This window comes from Camelina sativa, chromosome 9 (genome assembly GCF_030686135.1).
Source record: "Camelina sativa cultivar CO46 ecotype springtype chromosome 9, ASM3068613v1".
Lineage (NCBI taxonomy): Eukaryota > Viridiplantae > Streptophyta > Magnoliopsida > Brassicales > Brassicaceae > Camelina > Camelina sativa.
In genome coordinates, this window is record NC_141888.1 from 34713852 (window position 1) to 34729771 (window position 15920).

Sequence of the window (15920 nt, forward strand, 5' to 3'; positions counted from 1 at the left end):
TAAAATTATGTGTTTTTTCTGTTGCCTTATGAGAATAAGTTCTATGGCTAAGAACTTAGTTATACTTGCTGCTAAATTCATTCTTTTGGTTGACATCATTAGGTTTCATTTTTAGTTTTCGATTCTTTTTTTAAAAATTAATAGAGAATGTCAAATGTGGCCATAAACAGAGATGTTGAGGATATTCTCGTGCGTTGCATGGTTAACTCAACCGTACGTATCTGATCTCGTCTTGTCAAAATCTCGTATCCCTCCCATTTATTGATCCGTCGTTTTTTTCCTGCTATGCGTATTATTAGTTAATTTGGGCCATTGTGCATGTTCCTGGTGCTGGAAAAATGAAGTTGAATTGTTTACCATAGAGTCTACTCCCTTCTTGCAACTCTTACTATAGTAAAAAAACTTAGAAGCCAACGATCAGGGTCTGTGATGAGAGGAAAAAGCCAACAACCACTTTTAGCTGATAAATGAATTAGGTAGACTCATCATTTTTTTTCTTCTAATTTCTATGTTAGTTAACACGAACCATTGTGCATGCTCCTCGTGCTGAGAATTGAAAGCTTGAATCCGTAACCGTAGAGTCTAATTAAGACCACCTCTTTCCAACCCCCACTGATCAACTACTAGTTGATCAACTAGTAGAAAGTTAGTTGGCCAATATAATTAAGGACTAGATAAGTAGTTATAAACCAAAAAGTTAGTATAATTAAGACCACCTCTGATGTGAGGAAAAAACCAATAAGTAGTTATAAATTGAAGGTTTTACTTTACAAAATTGGGAGTTTTTTCCTTATCTTTTTACTCTCATGTTTTTTTTTTTTTTAATCACTAGGATACAACTGGCTAACCCATTAGCTTCTACATGCAGGGAGCGAGACTTGATCCGTAGTTTGATCTGCATATTCTCAGTAGACTTATTATTTGCCACTATGCTATTGTCACTACCTTATGTTGGTTAACTCAACCGTATCTCTCGTCTTGTGAAAACCTCGCCTTCCTCCCATTTTATTGATCATTGCTTTTTTTCCAGCTATGCGCATTATTAGTTAACTTGGGCCATTGTGCATTTTCCTGGTGCTAGAAAAATGAAGTTGATGAATCGATTACCATAGAGTCTACTCCCTTCTTTACTACTCTGACTATAGTAAGAAAAATGTTAGAAGCCAACGATCAGATTGTGCCGCGAGGCAAAAGCCAATAACCTTTTTTAGCTCATAAATTAATTAGGTAGGATTCATCAATTTTTTTCTTCTGATATCTATGTTAGTTAACACGGGCCATTGTGCATGTTCCTCGTGCTGAGAATCGAAAGCTTGAATCCATAACCGTAGAGTCTTATTAAGACCCCTCTTTCCAACCCTCACCCTAGTAGAAAGTTTGTTGATCAATATAATTAATTAAGGACTATATATATTCTGACAAATTGTTATGGCTGATAAATTGAAGGATTTACTTTACAAAATTGGGAGTTTTTTCCTTCTCTTTTTAGTGTCATGCTCCTTTGACCGCAGAGAACTCCTATAAAGACTGATACAAAATGTGTTAGCTCTCCACAACTCAACTCACTCAAATCCTAGAAACACACACAAAACAATCACAATGAAGAAAACTTCAGTAGTCTCTTTTCTCATCACTCTCATGTTCGCAGCATCAGTCGTCTGCATCCAAGGACAACGACAGGAAGAGGTGAAGGACAGAGATGGAAATCCAGTTAAACTCGGTGAACAATACTTCATCCAGCCTGTGAAGACGGAAAGTAACAGCGGAGGTGGTCTTGTCCCAGCGGCCAATAATATGCGTTCCTTTTGTCCACTTGGCATCACCCAAACACTCATTTCGTACCAACCGGGACTACCGGTTAGCTTCAATTTACCATACGCTCTCATGGAAACCATCGTTAAGACATCTCTAGCTGTAAATATCGAGTTCAAGTCACACATCTGGCCGGTCTGCAACGAGTTTTCCAAGTTCTGGGAAGTCGATGTTTCCTCACCGGCTCACAAAGAGCGTAAGATTCTCATCGGTGGTAAACCACAAGAGAAAAATAGTTGGTTTAAGATCGAGAAAGCCGGAGAAGGAGCAGGAGAAAACACTTACAAGTTGACCACCTTAACCGGAACCGTTGGAGCCATCCCAGGGGGTTGGGCTTGGTTAAGCGCACCACAACTAATTATCACCAATGATGATGCTAAGACCTTACTCGTCAAATTCAAAAAGGTTGATGATGTTACTACGGCTGCTACTTCTACTTCTCGGGTTGAGAAGCTAGGTCTAAGGATGTTCCCATTTTACTAGTCAACTAGTAAAAATCATGTAATGTCAAGCCATGAGACTCGTCCATGACCAAATATAGTGGGTTGAGAAAATACCCGCGCACACATGTTCTTATCTTTCATAAATAAAATAAAATTATATTTTCTATAACTTTAATATGACAATGCTCAAGTGGTTACGTGTTTCTTTGTGAATGTCATGACTGCAGTCGGCAGCAATATCGTACACATACAGTATTGCATATATGTCGTCTGTGTCATTTAGGATATGGTCCACTACTTTAAGATAATACATAAGTTACACATGTGTGTCAAGTTTCACTCTACCCTTCCTTCTCACTTCTTGATTCTTTGTCCCTTTCTCGTTATAAGTGGATTTACTATTTTTGCCGTCAAATGAATAAGAAAGAAACAAAATATATGGCTAGATTCAGAGATGTGGAGAACCATTCGTACGTTGGTTCACTTCATGCCTATCTCTCTGTGTTTGAAATCTTGTCTTCTTCCCATGAATTCCCTCTTTTTTATTTTCTTCATATGTTGTTATTTAACATGGACCATTGTATTTGTACATGTTCTTAACGAAGTTCGAGTCGATTACCTTTAGATTCTAAACCTCTCTTTTCAACCACCATCACTGTTAAGTGTTCGTAGACAGATAGAAACCAAGCATTAGATTGTGACGTGGGGAAAAAGCTAGTGAATTTAAGGGTTTGGTATTTTGGGCTAAATTGAACAAAATCAGAAAAAGTAGGAAACTTTTGAGATGTAATAGAAGTTATGGCCTCAATATGGTTCTAAAAAAATGGTAGAAACAGTAACAATTTTCTCCTGATGGTTGCAACAGAAGCATACGTCACGTAACTAATTCCAACTCAACAGTTCCTTTTTTTTTGGTTTTTTGTATTCTCTCGATGTCTCTCTGTCTCTGAAATCTGAATCCTCCATTGATGTTTTATGTATGTCTTCAGTTTCTCATATTCTAATGCTTTCGTCTTTCTCCGCCAGTCATACTTCTCTTAGAGCAAGATTATCGGTGGGCGGAATGCTCGGATCTACTCAAACATCCGCACTCCAGTTGAAGGACTCTTCAGCATCTGTCTAGCCAGGAACAGCATACCAAAGCTCCAAGGTCTCCTCGAGATTTGGTTTCGAAGCCTCTCTACCTAGTATTTATAATATTTATAATATTTGTACTCTGCTCTTCTTTGTACCGGGTTTGTTCGTTGTCACCAAGGCACCTTGTATCTCTAAACTATTTTCTATCGTATAAAATCAGAAATTTTATTAAAAAAAAAAAAGATTATCGGTGGGTTTTAATTTTTAGTCTCTTATGTACTGTTGTAATTTTTAATGAATATATTCTGTACTGTTTATAAGATAAGAACCCTTGAGATTATAATTAAAATCATCCTCTCCAATGGTAGGATATAATCTTGAGTCTCTTATTTTTTAAAATCTAGTTTTTTGAATCTAATCTTATTCAACTTCATCAGTCTTGTTTGGGTTCATCAATCTTGAGGAAACTCTCTACTCCCTAGCCTTGATGGTTCAAAAATCTGAAAACACACACACAAAACCTTTGCAACATTAACACCATTTCCTAGCTAAAGTAATGAATTGAACTAGCTGGTAGCAACACCTCCAAGATTTACTCATACTTGCCTGTAACAATTCCTCCAAACACTCTTCTCATGCTCACCAATCATGATACTAACTTCAAAACTTTGTATTAACTTCAAAAGATCAAAACATAGCAATATGAGAAATCATCAGAGACATAGCAATATGAACAATACTATAAACGCTTCACGCTTCACTTGCTTTGTTTCTCACGATTACCAAATTCTCTGCAGGGAAAAAAAATTGAATCACCAGAGACATAAAAATGAAAAGCTGCACACTAAATCCGAATCATAGATACAAACATTGCGGAAAATAAAACGATAAAAGGGCATCAGCATACAACAGTGAACAAGCAGAGAGTTAAAGTAGACAGCAAACAAACAGCTATATTCAGCAGAAGCATGGGAGATGAAGAAGCTTAAGAAGAAGACTCACCAAACAGCTGTTTCGACATACATTCTTTGATGGTATTCTTAGTGCAGCCAAAAACAACACCACCTAGTTGACTTTTTCGTCAGGTTTCTGAATGAAACTTTCCCCCTCCGTTGAGCCATGCTGGGTAAAAGATAAGAAAGTCAATAATTCACAGAGTAAACAAATCCAGTCCTTACAATTAATTGAAACGGGTCTATTGAGCCAACATTGTAATTTAAGCAAGTAATCAAGAGAGACAAAGTCACAACAAAAACACAAGAGAAGGTGGAAAAGCTGCAAACACATGGTGTGCAAGTAAATTGTCGTTCAGTTCAAAAAACAAACAAAGAAGCTGAAGACACAAATACGAGACTGCAGAAACGGATTTAGCAAAGCAAACCTGGCGGAGGAATTCAACGGTTATCTCTGTGTTGTGGAGTCCTAAAGTTGAAAGCTGCAAACACATCTTAAATAAACCCAATGGCAGTGTCTTCGATCCTGTGTTGTGCAGCTCCAGCGTCTAAACAACAACATTGAGGCAAAGTCACACAAAACAAAGTCATATAGTTTGGATCATTCCTAACCACAGAAAAGTTAACAAAATAGACAAATCAGGCTCATCGAAGAGCAATTAAAACCGAATCGAGCTCGAATTATACAGAAGAAATCATCGAATTGGGTGATAAATCGATATTGACTACCTTCGTCAAGCTGGGGACGATTCTTCTCGACTCTGATCTCATCTTCGATTCTTCTCGACTCTGATCTCATCTTCTCCGACTGAGTCGACCCCAATCTCTGATTCTCAGATCTTTCGATTCCAAATTCAAACCTTTGTCGGATCGAGACTTTAATCGCCAGAGAAAAGAGAGAAAGAGATTAATCTGCGTAAAAAAAAAAAAGAATTTCCCTTTTGTATTATTCTGTCGCCCAAGGAAATAAGGACACGTAGCGTCTCTTAGAACTGATTTGAGTCTATTATATAAGAGAACCTCTTCTGTTTTTTCTTTTCTTTTGATTTATTTTTTTTCTACAAAACTCTAAAAACCTCTCTTAAAATCTCTTAAAACCTCCCGATAAACATGCCCTTAGCTTTTCTTTTGTTGATTCTTTTTTTTTTTTTTTCCGCTCGAGGTCTCTTCGGTAACTTATATATGCACACCAAAGTATTCGATTAAATGTCGCTTACAGACCCACACTTCAATTTCACCATCATATCCTGATCATACGATACATTCATGATTAATAATCATATCCTTATATAAAAGTATGCTTTTTGACCATATAGAACTCGTTTTTGAAAGTCACAAGCTGCATGATTTGATTTTTGTTGAAGGTGCTCTAACCTATGCCATTGTGCATGTTCCTGGTGCTAGGCTGGTGCTGGAAAAATGAAATTGTTGAATGGATTACCATAGAGTCTAGTCCCTAGTTTTCTACTCTTACTGTAGTATGTCGTAAAAAGAAAGTTAGATATTAATGATCTGATTGTGACGCTGAGGAAAAATCCAATAACATTTATAGCTGATATAAATTAAGGTAGGGTTTGTCGTTTTTTTTTTTGCTTTCAGTGTTAGTTAAGATGGACCTGCACTGTGCAGTGCTGTGCATGTTCCTCGTGCTGAAACTCGAAACTTGAATCAATAACCGTAGGGTTTTTAATTAGGCCTCCTCTTTTCAACCATCAGTCCGTCGCCGTAGTAGAAAGTTAGGTAACCAAGTTTAAGGACTAGATTGTGACGTAAGGAAAAAGCCAATATAATAATTGAGGGTTTTGTTTTACAAAATTGGTTGTTTTGCTTCCCTTTTTACTGTAATGCTCCGTTTTAACCGCAAGAGACCTCCTATAAATACTGATACAATATGTGTTTGCTCTCCACAACTCATCTCACTCAAAAAAATTAAAAATAATGAAGAAACCTTCACTGCTCTCTTTTCTCTTCACTCTCATATTGGTTGCAGCTGCAGTCTGCATCCAAGGTGAACGGGTGACGGACACCTACGGATTTCCACTTAGTCCTGGTGAACAATACTTCATCCAGCCGGTGAAGACGAAAAGTAACAACGGAGGTGGTCTAGTCCCAGCCGCCATTACATTTCCCTTCTGTCCACTTGGCATCACCCAAACACTCCTTCCGTACCAGCCGGGCCTACCGGTTAGCTTCTCATATAAACAGAGGAAGCCGAATCCCCCCTGGCCCATACCACCCGTACACATTCCAACATCTTACGCTTTAAATATCGAGTTCGAGTCCAACATATGGCCGTTCTGCAACGAGTTTTCCAAGTTGTGGGAATTCGATGATTCCTCCTCGGCTCCAAAGGAGCCTCCGATTCTCATTGGTGGCACCCGTCGAGAAGAAAATAGCCTTTTTATGATTGAGAATGCCGGAGAAGGAGAAAACACTTACAAGTTGACCACCTTTGCCGGAACCGTTGGAGCCATACCAGGGGTTTGGTTTAAAGCACCACAGCTAGTTCTCACGAATGATACGGCTAAGACCTTAGTCGTCAAATTCAAAAAGGTTGATGATGCTACTACGGCTGCTACTTCTACTTCTCGGGTTGAGAAGCAAGGTCTAAGGATGTTCCCATTTTACTAGTCAACTAGTAAATATCATGTAGCCTGAAACTCGTCCATGACCAAAAATATAATGGGTTGAGAAAATACCCGTACGCATGTTCTTATCTTTCATAAATAAAATAAATTTATATTTTCTATCATTTTATTATGACAATGATCCAAATCATGAATAAAATGCTCAAGTCGACCGTTACGTGTTTCTTTGTGAATCATGAATGTCACTGCAGCAATATCGTACAAATAGTAGGGGACACATATGTCGTATGTGTTAATTAGGATTAGTTCACAAGTGCATGTTAGCACATATACATAATTATAGTTAACTTAAATCAGGCTTATGTTAGCATTTAGAAATAACTTGTATATAAACAAACTATACTGTACACCTTACAATTAATGTTTTTGTATCTTCTTCTTCCTCTTGTCTCGTCTTGTTGAGTTTTTGAACTGAAAAAGTCCAAATCTTTCAATCTCTCTTTGTCTCTGAATCCTCCGTTGATGTTTTAGGTATTGTCTTCAGTTTCTCAGATGGTTCATCTTTCTTCGCGCGTCATACTGCTCATGGTTTTCTCTTTTTGTGTCTCTTCGGTAACTATGCACATCAAGTATTCGATAAAATGCCCGTGGTTTTATACCATCACAGATTTTGGTTTTCTTAACTTAAGGCAGGTATGTATCTTAAATATATATTCATGGAAGCCAAAGTTGGCTTTGAAATTTTTTCTGATTCGATCATACGATAGATACATTCATGAGTTCTAATCATACCTTTATATTAAAGTCTGCTTTTTTATCATATATTGGAAGTTTATGAAAGTCACAAGCTGCATAATTTTCATGTACTTCTTTACATTATCAAAGCTTTCTATATATTACCATCAAAATTATAATTTACATGGGAAATGATGGTGAACATATACATACGCAATTTGACAAGAAAAAATAAGTTTGTATATTTACTTATGCAGGCAGCAGCAGATGTTTGATTTAAAAGTAGGCAAGGCACACACAGTTTACGTCTCTTCTTCTTCTTCAGGTTCTTCTCTGTTATTTTGGTTTGTTTTCTCTGCTATACTCTTTAGCCAGTCTACAACTTGTTGTATGTTTGGTCTTTTCATTGGATTTTGGTTCACACACATGCAGGCTACGTCAAGCACACGAAGCATCTCTTCTTCATAACCACTATCTCTCAGCAATGTATCAAACACTTCCTCTGCTTTCCCTTCCCTTCTCATTGTATGCACCCATGCGACCAATTCTCTTGACATCTTTGGCCTGAAAACCTCCATTGGTCTTTTCCCTGTGAGAAGCTCTAGCATGACGACACCGAAACTGTACACGTCACCTCTCAAAGTGGCTACCCAAGCTTGTCCATACTCTGGTGGAATGTAACCAAGTGTGCCCACTAGCTCAGTTGTAACGTGTGTGCGGTATGGAAGAATCAGTCTTGACAACCCGAAATCTGCTACGTAAGCCTTGAAGTTTCCATCCAAAAGTATATTGCTGGACTTGATGTCTCGGTGTACTATGTGTGGTTCACATATCTGGTGCATGTATGCTAGTCCACTACTTGCTCCTCTCATGATGTGTAGTCTTTTCTGCCAATCCAGCTGGGCTGGACCCTCGGGGTTTTCATGCAGCCAGTAATCAAGACTACCATTTTCCATGAACGAGTAGATTAGTATCCGGGCACTATCATGGACGCAGTAGCCTTGTAGAGCGACCAGGTTCTCATGTTTGGCCCTGGACAGAACTTCTACCTCTGCCTTGAATTCTTTTTCCATCATACCATAGTCTCCTGTTAGTTTCTTAACCGCCAGTTTTGTTCCATTATCCAAGGTAGCCTTATAGACAAGACCAAACCCGCCGCAACCAATTATATTAGCTTGACTGAAATTGTTGGTAGCTTTCAAGAGCTCAAATATGGTGAGGTCTTTTACTTCGTACCTGCTGTTTCCAAACAACAGTACAAGGCTTACGTCTTTCTCTGATCCTGGAGGGACTTCGGAATACGAGCCATTGGAATTTATCTCCAGTTCAGCATTCTCGGAGTCTCCTGGATTTACCCTCCTCTTGGCAAGCACCCACAGAGCAAGCAACACCAAAATCAAACTGATGCAAAAAAAGAGCCCAATGACAAGCCCCAAAACAAGCGTCCTGTTGACCTTTTCTCTATCCATCTTTGTAGTAGATGGCTGAGTCGGAGGAGTGCAGGATATTTGCAGTACACCACCGCACAACAAGGGGTTTCCATCAAAATATGCTTTTCGGAAGGTATCAAACTGACTCCCAGTGGGTATCGGCCCACTGAGACTGTTGTTTGCAACATTGAAATAGGACATGAAATGGAGTCCTGTGAGCGACCAAGGAATTCTACCGGATAGTTTGTTGTTGGACAGGTCCAGCCTCTCTAAGTTTGTGAGGTTTGACAATTCATCTGGGATGGTGCCGGTAAAGTTATTACTTAGAAGCTCCAGGATATGGAGAACCTTTAGCTGTCCAACCTCGACTGGTATACTCCCAGTTAAGTTATTCCTCCTGATGTATATCGTAGGTGGGAGGCTGGAAAGCTGATTGTATTGCTGATTGGTGGTGACATTATTGGGATTGACAAAAACCGGCAGCTCTAGATAGTGCCGCTCTGTTGCATCATATGCCTTTTGGGACATCAGAGCCCTCAGCTGAAACAGTTCCTTTGGAAGCTCTCCTGTAAGAAGGTTATCGGAAAGATCCAAGTAGAAAAGGTTTGGAAGGGTTCCTAGCCAACCTGGAATTGACCCCATGAGTCGGTTCATTGACAGATCCAAAACTTCTACCTTCTTGAGACTGATCAGCCAAGGTGGTACTTCACCTTTCAGTCTGCATCCACCGATACCGAAGATTTGGAGGTTTGGAAATCCATCTGCAGCAATAAAGTCTGCATCGCTTGGTACAGCTTCGTCGTAAAAATTCTTTGCCATGATAAGAGTAGACAGCTTCTTGCAGCCTTGCAGAATCCTGAGAGCACCTGTGATGTTTGTCATTTTATTGTCTGAAAAAGTAAAGAAGGACAGAGATTCCAATTCCAGCACTTTAGGAGATATCTGTCCCGTTAACTTGTTGCCTGCAAACCTCATTGCTGTCATCTTTTTGCACGAGTAAACCGTGGAGGGGAATTCGCCCGTGAAGCTATTGTTTCCGAGGTCTAAAATGCTGAGGTTCTGAATCCCGGAAAAGTTTATCGCCGATAAGGTTCCTCCCAGCCTATTAACCCGTAGATTCAACTTCACGAGATTTGTGCAATTGCCGAGAGAAACCGGTACAGAACCCGTGAGGTTATTGATATGGAGTTGGAGACTGCGCAGGTTGAAAAGCTTACCTATATCCATTGGTATTTCTCCTTCGAGGTGATTAAAGTAAAGCTCAAGCAACGTCAGTTTGGTGAGACGAGTAATCCCGTCATCAATCTTACCAGAAAGACGGTTGGCTGGTAAAAAGAGTTGCTCAAGCTCAGGAAGATTGTAGATTTCTTTAGGGATTTCACCAGAGAGATTGTTGAAGCCTGCTTGGAAAGCACTTAGCCTCAAACATCCGCCCAATTCTTGAGAGATGACGCCGCTGAAATCATTGTAGGAGAAATCCAGTTTGGTGAGCAGCGGTGAAGTTGTGCACATGAAGGAAGGGATAGGACCCGTGAAGCTGTTGTTGCTGACATTGAAACTGGTTAAACTGAAAGCATTCTGAAGAAAAACAGAACCGCCGAGGATTTCACCCTGAAGAAAATTGCTGGAGAGATCAACGGTCTGAATTGGGAAGGTTCTGTTGCTTCCATTGGCAAGTGATTGTTCAAGTGGCAATTCACCATTGAAACTGTTGTAACTCAGATCAAGAACCAAGAGCTGATCAAGGGCAGAGAGGAAGCCTGGTGGGAGTGGACCAGAGAGACGGTTATGAGAAAGGTCGAGACGAGAGAGACGACGGAGATCCAAAACAGAGGACGGGAGGTTGCCGGAGAGTCCTTTAAAAGGCAAAAGAATCGAAGTGACTCGGTTTTCAGGAGAATCATCACAGGAGATTCCTTCCCAGGAGCAACAATCAGTAGACGGATTCCAATGCAAAGGAGAGACTGAAGATGATACGTTGCTAGAGAACCAAAGGAGAGAATCTCGATCCTGTGGATTACAAACAGCCTCTGAAACTGTAAGAAAGAAGACAGAGAGTGAAAGAACATAGAAAAGGACAAACAGAACCATGTGCAGAGGACACAAAAGCTTTACTGGTCTCACAAGATAACCAAAGGATTTAGATCTCATCTTCTTCTCGTCAATCATGGCGAGAACAAGAGAAGAAGAAGAAGCTGAGAAAGATTGAGAAAGCTTGAAGAAGAAGGAGAAGGAGAGGGAAAAGAAACAAAAGACATGATTATCCAATCTGGGTTTCTCTGTCCGAAGCTTGTAAAATGGCTCTCAATACCATCGTTGACCAAAGGGAATAGTCAGACCAAACAGAACGAAAACTTCTTGTCACACCCAAAGTTACTTTTTTTATTTTTATTTTATCATGTTATCTTTTTGCCCTGATTGTGGTTGTGGTTATGATTTTTTAATGTAAAAGCTTTTATTTTATTTTTATGTAAAGTATATATAATTATTATTATTATGCTTTTTATAATAAAAGAAGCTTAAGTACATTGTACAACACTATGAATGTCTATGTAACTATTATTAAAGTCAGCGCTATATTACTCGTCATATCTATAAGACTATAATTGTTTTCAGTTTAGTTATTTCGTTTTGTCTGGTTTTGTTTTGTCATTTTTGATAATGGTTAAAAAAGTAAGTTTTCTATGCGTTTTGACTATTCACCCGATCCAATTTATTATTGGAAGAGAAAGAAAACAAGAAAGAAATTGGGTCATTTCATCTTTGGAGGTGCGTGCGTGCGTGCTATGATGTTGATCATGAAATTGAAATTTTTGATGATAAAAAAATAATAATGATGGCCACAAACATTATGATACGAAAATTTTTTTTTAAAAAGAGAGGAATATATAAAAAAGAAGAATAGTATGATGATTTTTTTTTTTTTAATATGGGAGAGGCGTTTACCTTTTGGGGCGGCTGGTTAGTAGTAGTGGCTCGAAGTGGTGGTGGTGTTACACACCTTTTTTTAATATCCTTTACAAATTATTAGAAAAAGAAAGACATCTTTATTTTTTTTTGTTTCGTTTTCTTTCTTTACTTTTTGCCTTATGGAGGATCTTTTTTTTATAGTATTTTAATTATGCCAAGTGGAAACCACATTTAACATTAGATAGTGGTCATAAAGAACGAAAGGTAGATAAAAGAGAAGATCATATGATACTATTTTTTTTAATTTTTTTTTTTTTTTTTTGTGAATGGATACTATTTATTTTGTTTGACTTTTTGTTATTTTGGGGTTATAAAAATCCATCAAGCTGTTCATGTGTTTTTCTCTCTTTTCTCGTAGTTTACTAATGAGCAAATGGCGTATATGATAGCTAACAAGTTACTTTAAAAAAATAGGGTCTTCGACTTTTCAAATATTGTACTTATTAGTTATTATTAAATGGCTCATACTTATTAGTGTATTACACATTTACACGATAAATAGTTCTTGTTGTGATTCATACTTGGAATAATTCGAATCCATTCATAAAAAGTTACTTAAGTTGTGTGAATTTTAGACGACAAAATGTTGTGCCTCAAGAGTCTAATTAAAAAAGTAGCATTCATGATTAAGATGTTTAATACTATCATTAGTGTTTATTAACAGTAAGTAATGATGGTATGAATTGTGTTTTTTTTTTTTCTAATCAAATATTTTACATGATAGAGTTTTAAAAGACATCCTAAGAATAGTTATCTCTTTAGTGGAATCGAATATGAAGATTTGACATTAAATATTACCGAAAAAACCTTATAGGAATTGGGCTGGACCTCCTTTTTGTATGCTTTATTTATCTCTCTATCATGTAAAATAAAATAAAAAAGGGAATTTAGAACGCTGAGGCTCAGATTGAGAGCATAAAATGTTTTCTAACTTGTAACTTTACATAACGATAACATATTGTATTAGCTTTTAGGTATATGATTATATCTAAGTTTTCACGTAAATAAAAAAGGGATTCATCTCCGTTATTTTTTTCTCCACTGAAATAATTTAAGTTCAATCAAATTTAGAGAATCTCTAATAATGTATTCTCAAAACCGATAGATTTATTTTGATTTCTGTACCTCAAATCCAGGTTTTGTCAAGCTTGTCGTTTTCTTGCCTCGCGATAAAATAAGGAAAAACAAATTGATATTCTATTTTTTTATTTCACTTATAAGTTTATAAGTTAACATTTTCTTTTTGGTGGTTATATTTTCTATTATGCATAATGCATCCATTTCAAAGCACAGCACATCGGCTTATCTGTTTATCTATCTTGAAAAGAACTCGCCCTAATATTATTATTTTTTGGTATGACAAGTTCTTCCTTTTTTTTTGGTCTAAGTTTATAATTTCAATTTTCAATGTTTTTGTAATCCAAATTAATTGAGAAATGGTATTGTAAAATAAAGCAATTGGACGACTTGTATTAGGATATTCCATTTTTTTTATACAATTCCACTAAAAGATAACATGTATCATGGATCCTTGTTTATTTTGTATTTGGCATATTTCTAATTTTCTAGTGATATAATTCTTGTCCTTTTATAAACGATATACAGCTATTTTGTTTTCCTTTTTGGGGTCAGATACAGCTATTAAGTATATTATATACTATACAACTTCAGAATTTTCGTACCATTTGCAATTTTAAAAAACAATCGACAGAAAATAACAGTCGAGCGATAATAACATTAAAACTATTTTTTGTACTACAGGTGTGAATATATAAGCATATGTTATATTTTATGACGACCCGAAATCTGTGCTCTCCTCGTGAATTTTTCATAAATCAAGGGAGAGAAAACGTTTGACTTTATAAGATAAAATTGGTTTTTAAATCAATACATGTATAATGTATTACAATATAAGTACAAAGAAATGGAGATAGCTTATCTTTCTATATTGATCGTCCTCACAAAGACATAACATATGTAAATGCTTTGAGTTGGACCGGTAAGATCATGCAAAAAGAACAAAATCTAACCACTTGACCTTTTTACAAATACTATATAACTATATTTATGTGTTATGTCATTATGTGTGTGAGTTAAGAAGTTATGACTTTGAAGTTTGAATAGCTGGTATCTTTTACATGTGTTGTTGGCTTTTGTTTTACGGCAACTCGATTTATTAATCTGTCAATCTAAGTTCTTTACTTTTACTTTTTTTTTTTTCTGCAAATACAAAAACCCTAACACTTGGATTTGCAACTAATCCTACATCAAAACATAATAAAAGCTGAAAATTAAAATCCTTTCAATCTCCCGACAAAACCTAGCACCAAAATCCCACCTAAACATTAATCCCATTCAAAAAAGAAATGTATTCAAATATTGTTTTAGTAAAAATTCTGTTTGCAAGATTCCACATACTTGGCAAACTAGTTGTTGGTGATATACCAAAAACAAATCATGAGATGTTTTAAGTAAAGTCAAAGCAAAAAGATAGCCATATATAGTGATATCATCGAAAGAGCCAAAAATAAGAGACACAACCGGTCCGACCCTCTTTGAGTGTCAAATTGACTTTCGAAACATAAACGTGTCAGTGGATACACTCGTGGCTCTCGACCCATTCCATTAGAGCTCATATGGGCCACAAGTTGATACGGCTCATACGATAAACAATTCAACTGGCCGACCCGTTTCCTCTTCTGTTATCAGACTGATGTTGCCACTTGCAGGATTGATTAGCCATGGTCCATTTAGTAAAGCCTGTAAATATTCATTCTAAAGCCCACAGAGAAAATATTAAATCCAAGTAGGTAGAACATAATTTATTCAAGGTTGTTAAAAATTGTAGTCCCCATAATAACCAGTTGAAATTTGAGTCATGGTCCATGGAATACATCAAAGATCAACAATAAATTCCACTAAAATGTATTGTTGTAATTTGTAACTAAGCAATGCTATTTATAGTAGACAAAATAATTTATCTATTTTAAAGTTAAAAATCGAATATAAACATTCAATTATGTAAAATAAAAAAATGGGATGAATCGTATATGTTCAGAAACTAGAAAAATACATCTATATGATAATAGAAAAATAACAACAAATTTTTGATTCCAATAGAATAATTCCTTTGATTTAAATTGTTATAAACAACAAATTACTGACCTAGTTAATCATCACATAAGAAGGTGTTAGCCATATGAATCTAGGGAGAATGATATAAAGATTAAAGATGAGAGGATATGTTATTAAAGAGAGGGTAAAGAAGATCATCATTTAACTTTCATCATTTTGCCTAGTAACCATATTTTTTACTTTCAAGAAAACATAAAAGTTACAGAATTCCTTTCGGGTAATGAGCAATTGCGCAATAAGAACTTAGAAAGCTTTTTCAAAAAAATAATTTAATTGTTTTCGTAATACCAAAAATTTTGAATTCGAATGTCCATAGTGTCTTCAAAACAGGTTATATGTTTGTTTTTTGGGTGGTATAAAACACATATATTTTGATCGGACTTTCCACAAAGATTGACTAATGTGTTTAATTGTTGGCGACTGCGGATTATACAAGTCAAATTAATAATGTGAATGAAATATCTTTTAAATTTGACTTAATAATTAGTTTTTCATACACCTTTTTTATAAAAAAATCCGATAATTGTCTGTAAATATATTTATGAGTGCCTGAAATTTGCAAATATAGTTAAGGTTTATCACTTCATGAAAAGACAGGATCCTTAAACCTAGGCCTCGACCAGGATGATTCTTTTTTCGCATCATCTGGTATCGAAACAATAAAAAGCTCTTTATTTGCTCAGTGTACTAATAATTTAATAATATAATTTGGATTAAATCATCTAATTATTCCAAACTAGTGCATGACATATTGTCATCCATTATTAACATTGACTC

The 15920-nt window shown here is 36.4% G+C and overlaps 1 protein-coding gene and 2 pseudogenes across 3 annotated transcripts; 2 read left to right on the plus strand and 1 right to left on the minus strand.

Annotated features, from left to right (window-relative positions):
- The first annotated feature begins 1423 nt into the window (after window positions 1-1423).
- Window positions 1424-2424, plus strand: LOC147939164 (kunitz trypsin inhibitor 2 pseudogene; annotated as a pseudogene). The gene has a single exon (XR_015565882.1). The product of XR_015565882.1 is annotated as a kunitz trypsin inhibitor 2 pseudogene (transcript).
- A 3760-nt stretch (window positions 2425-6184) lies between these two features.
- On the plus strand, window positions 6185-7037 carry LOC104712832 (kunitz trypsin inhibitor 2 pseudogene; annotated as a pseudogene). Its single transcript, XR_015565883.1, has one exon. The product of XR_015565883.1 is annotated as a kunitz trypsin inhibitor 2 pseudogene (transcript).
- A 712-nt stretch (window positions 7038-7749) lies between these two features.
- LOC104712833 (tyrosine-sulfated glycopeptide receptor 1) lies at window positions 7750-11499 on the minus strand. Its single transcript, XM_010429809.3, has one exon. The coding sequence runs from the start codon at window positions 11205-11207 to the stop codon at window positions 7911-7913; it is 3297 nt and encodes a 1098-aa protein (XP_010428111.2). The 5' UTR covers window positions 11208-11499; the 3' UTR covers window positions 7750-7910.
- Between the last annotated feature and the right edge of the window lie 4421 nt (window positions 11500-15920).

Bases quoted from the DNA above. Each gene is read 5' to 3' on its own strand.
- LOC104712833 (XM_010429809.3), bottom strand. From the start codon at position 11,207: ATGATTGACGAGAAGAAGATGAGATCTAAATCCTTTGGTTATCTTGTG.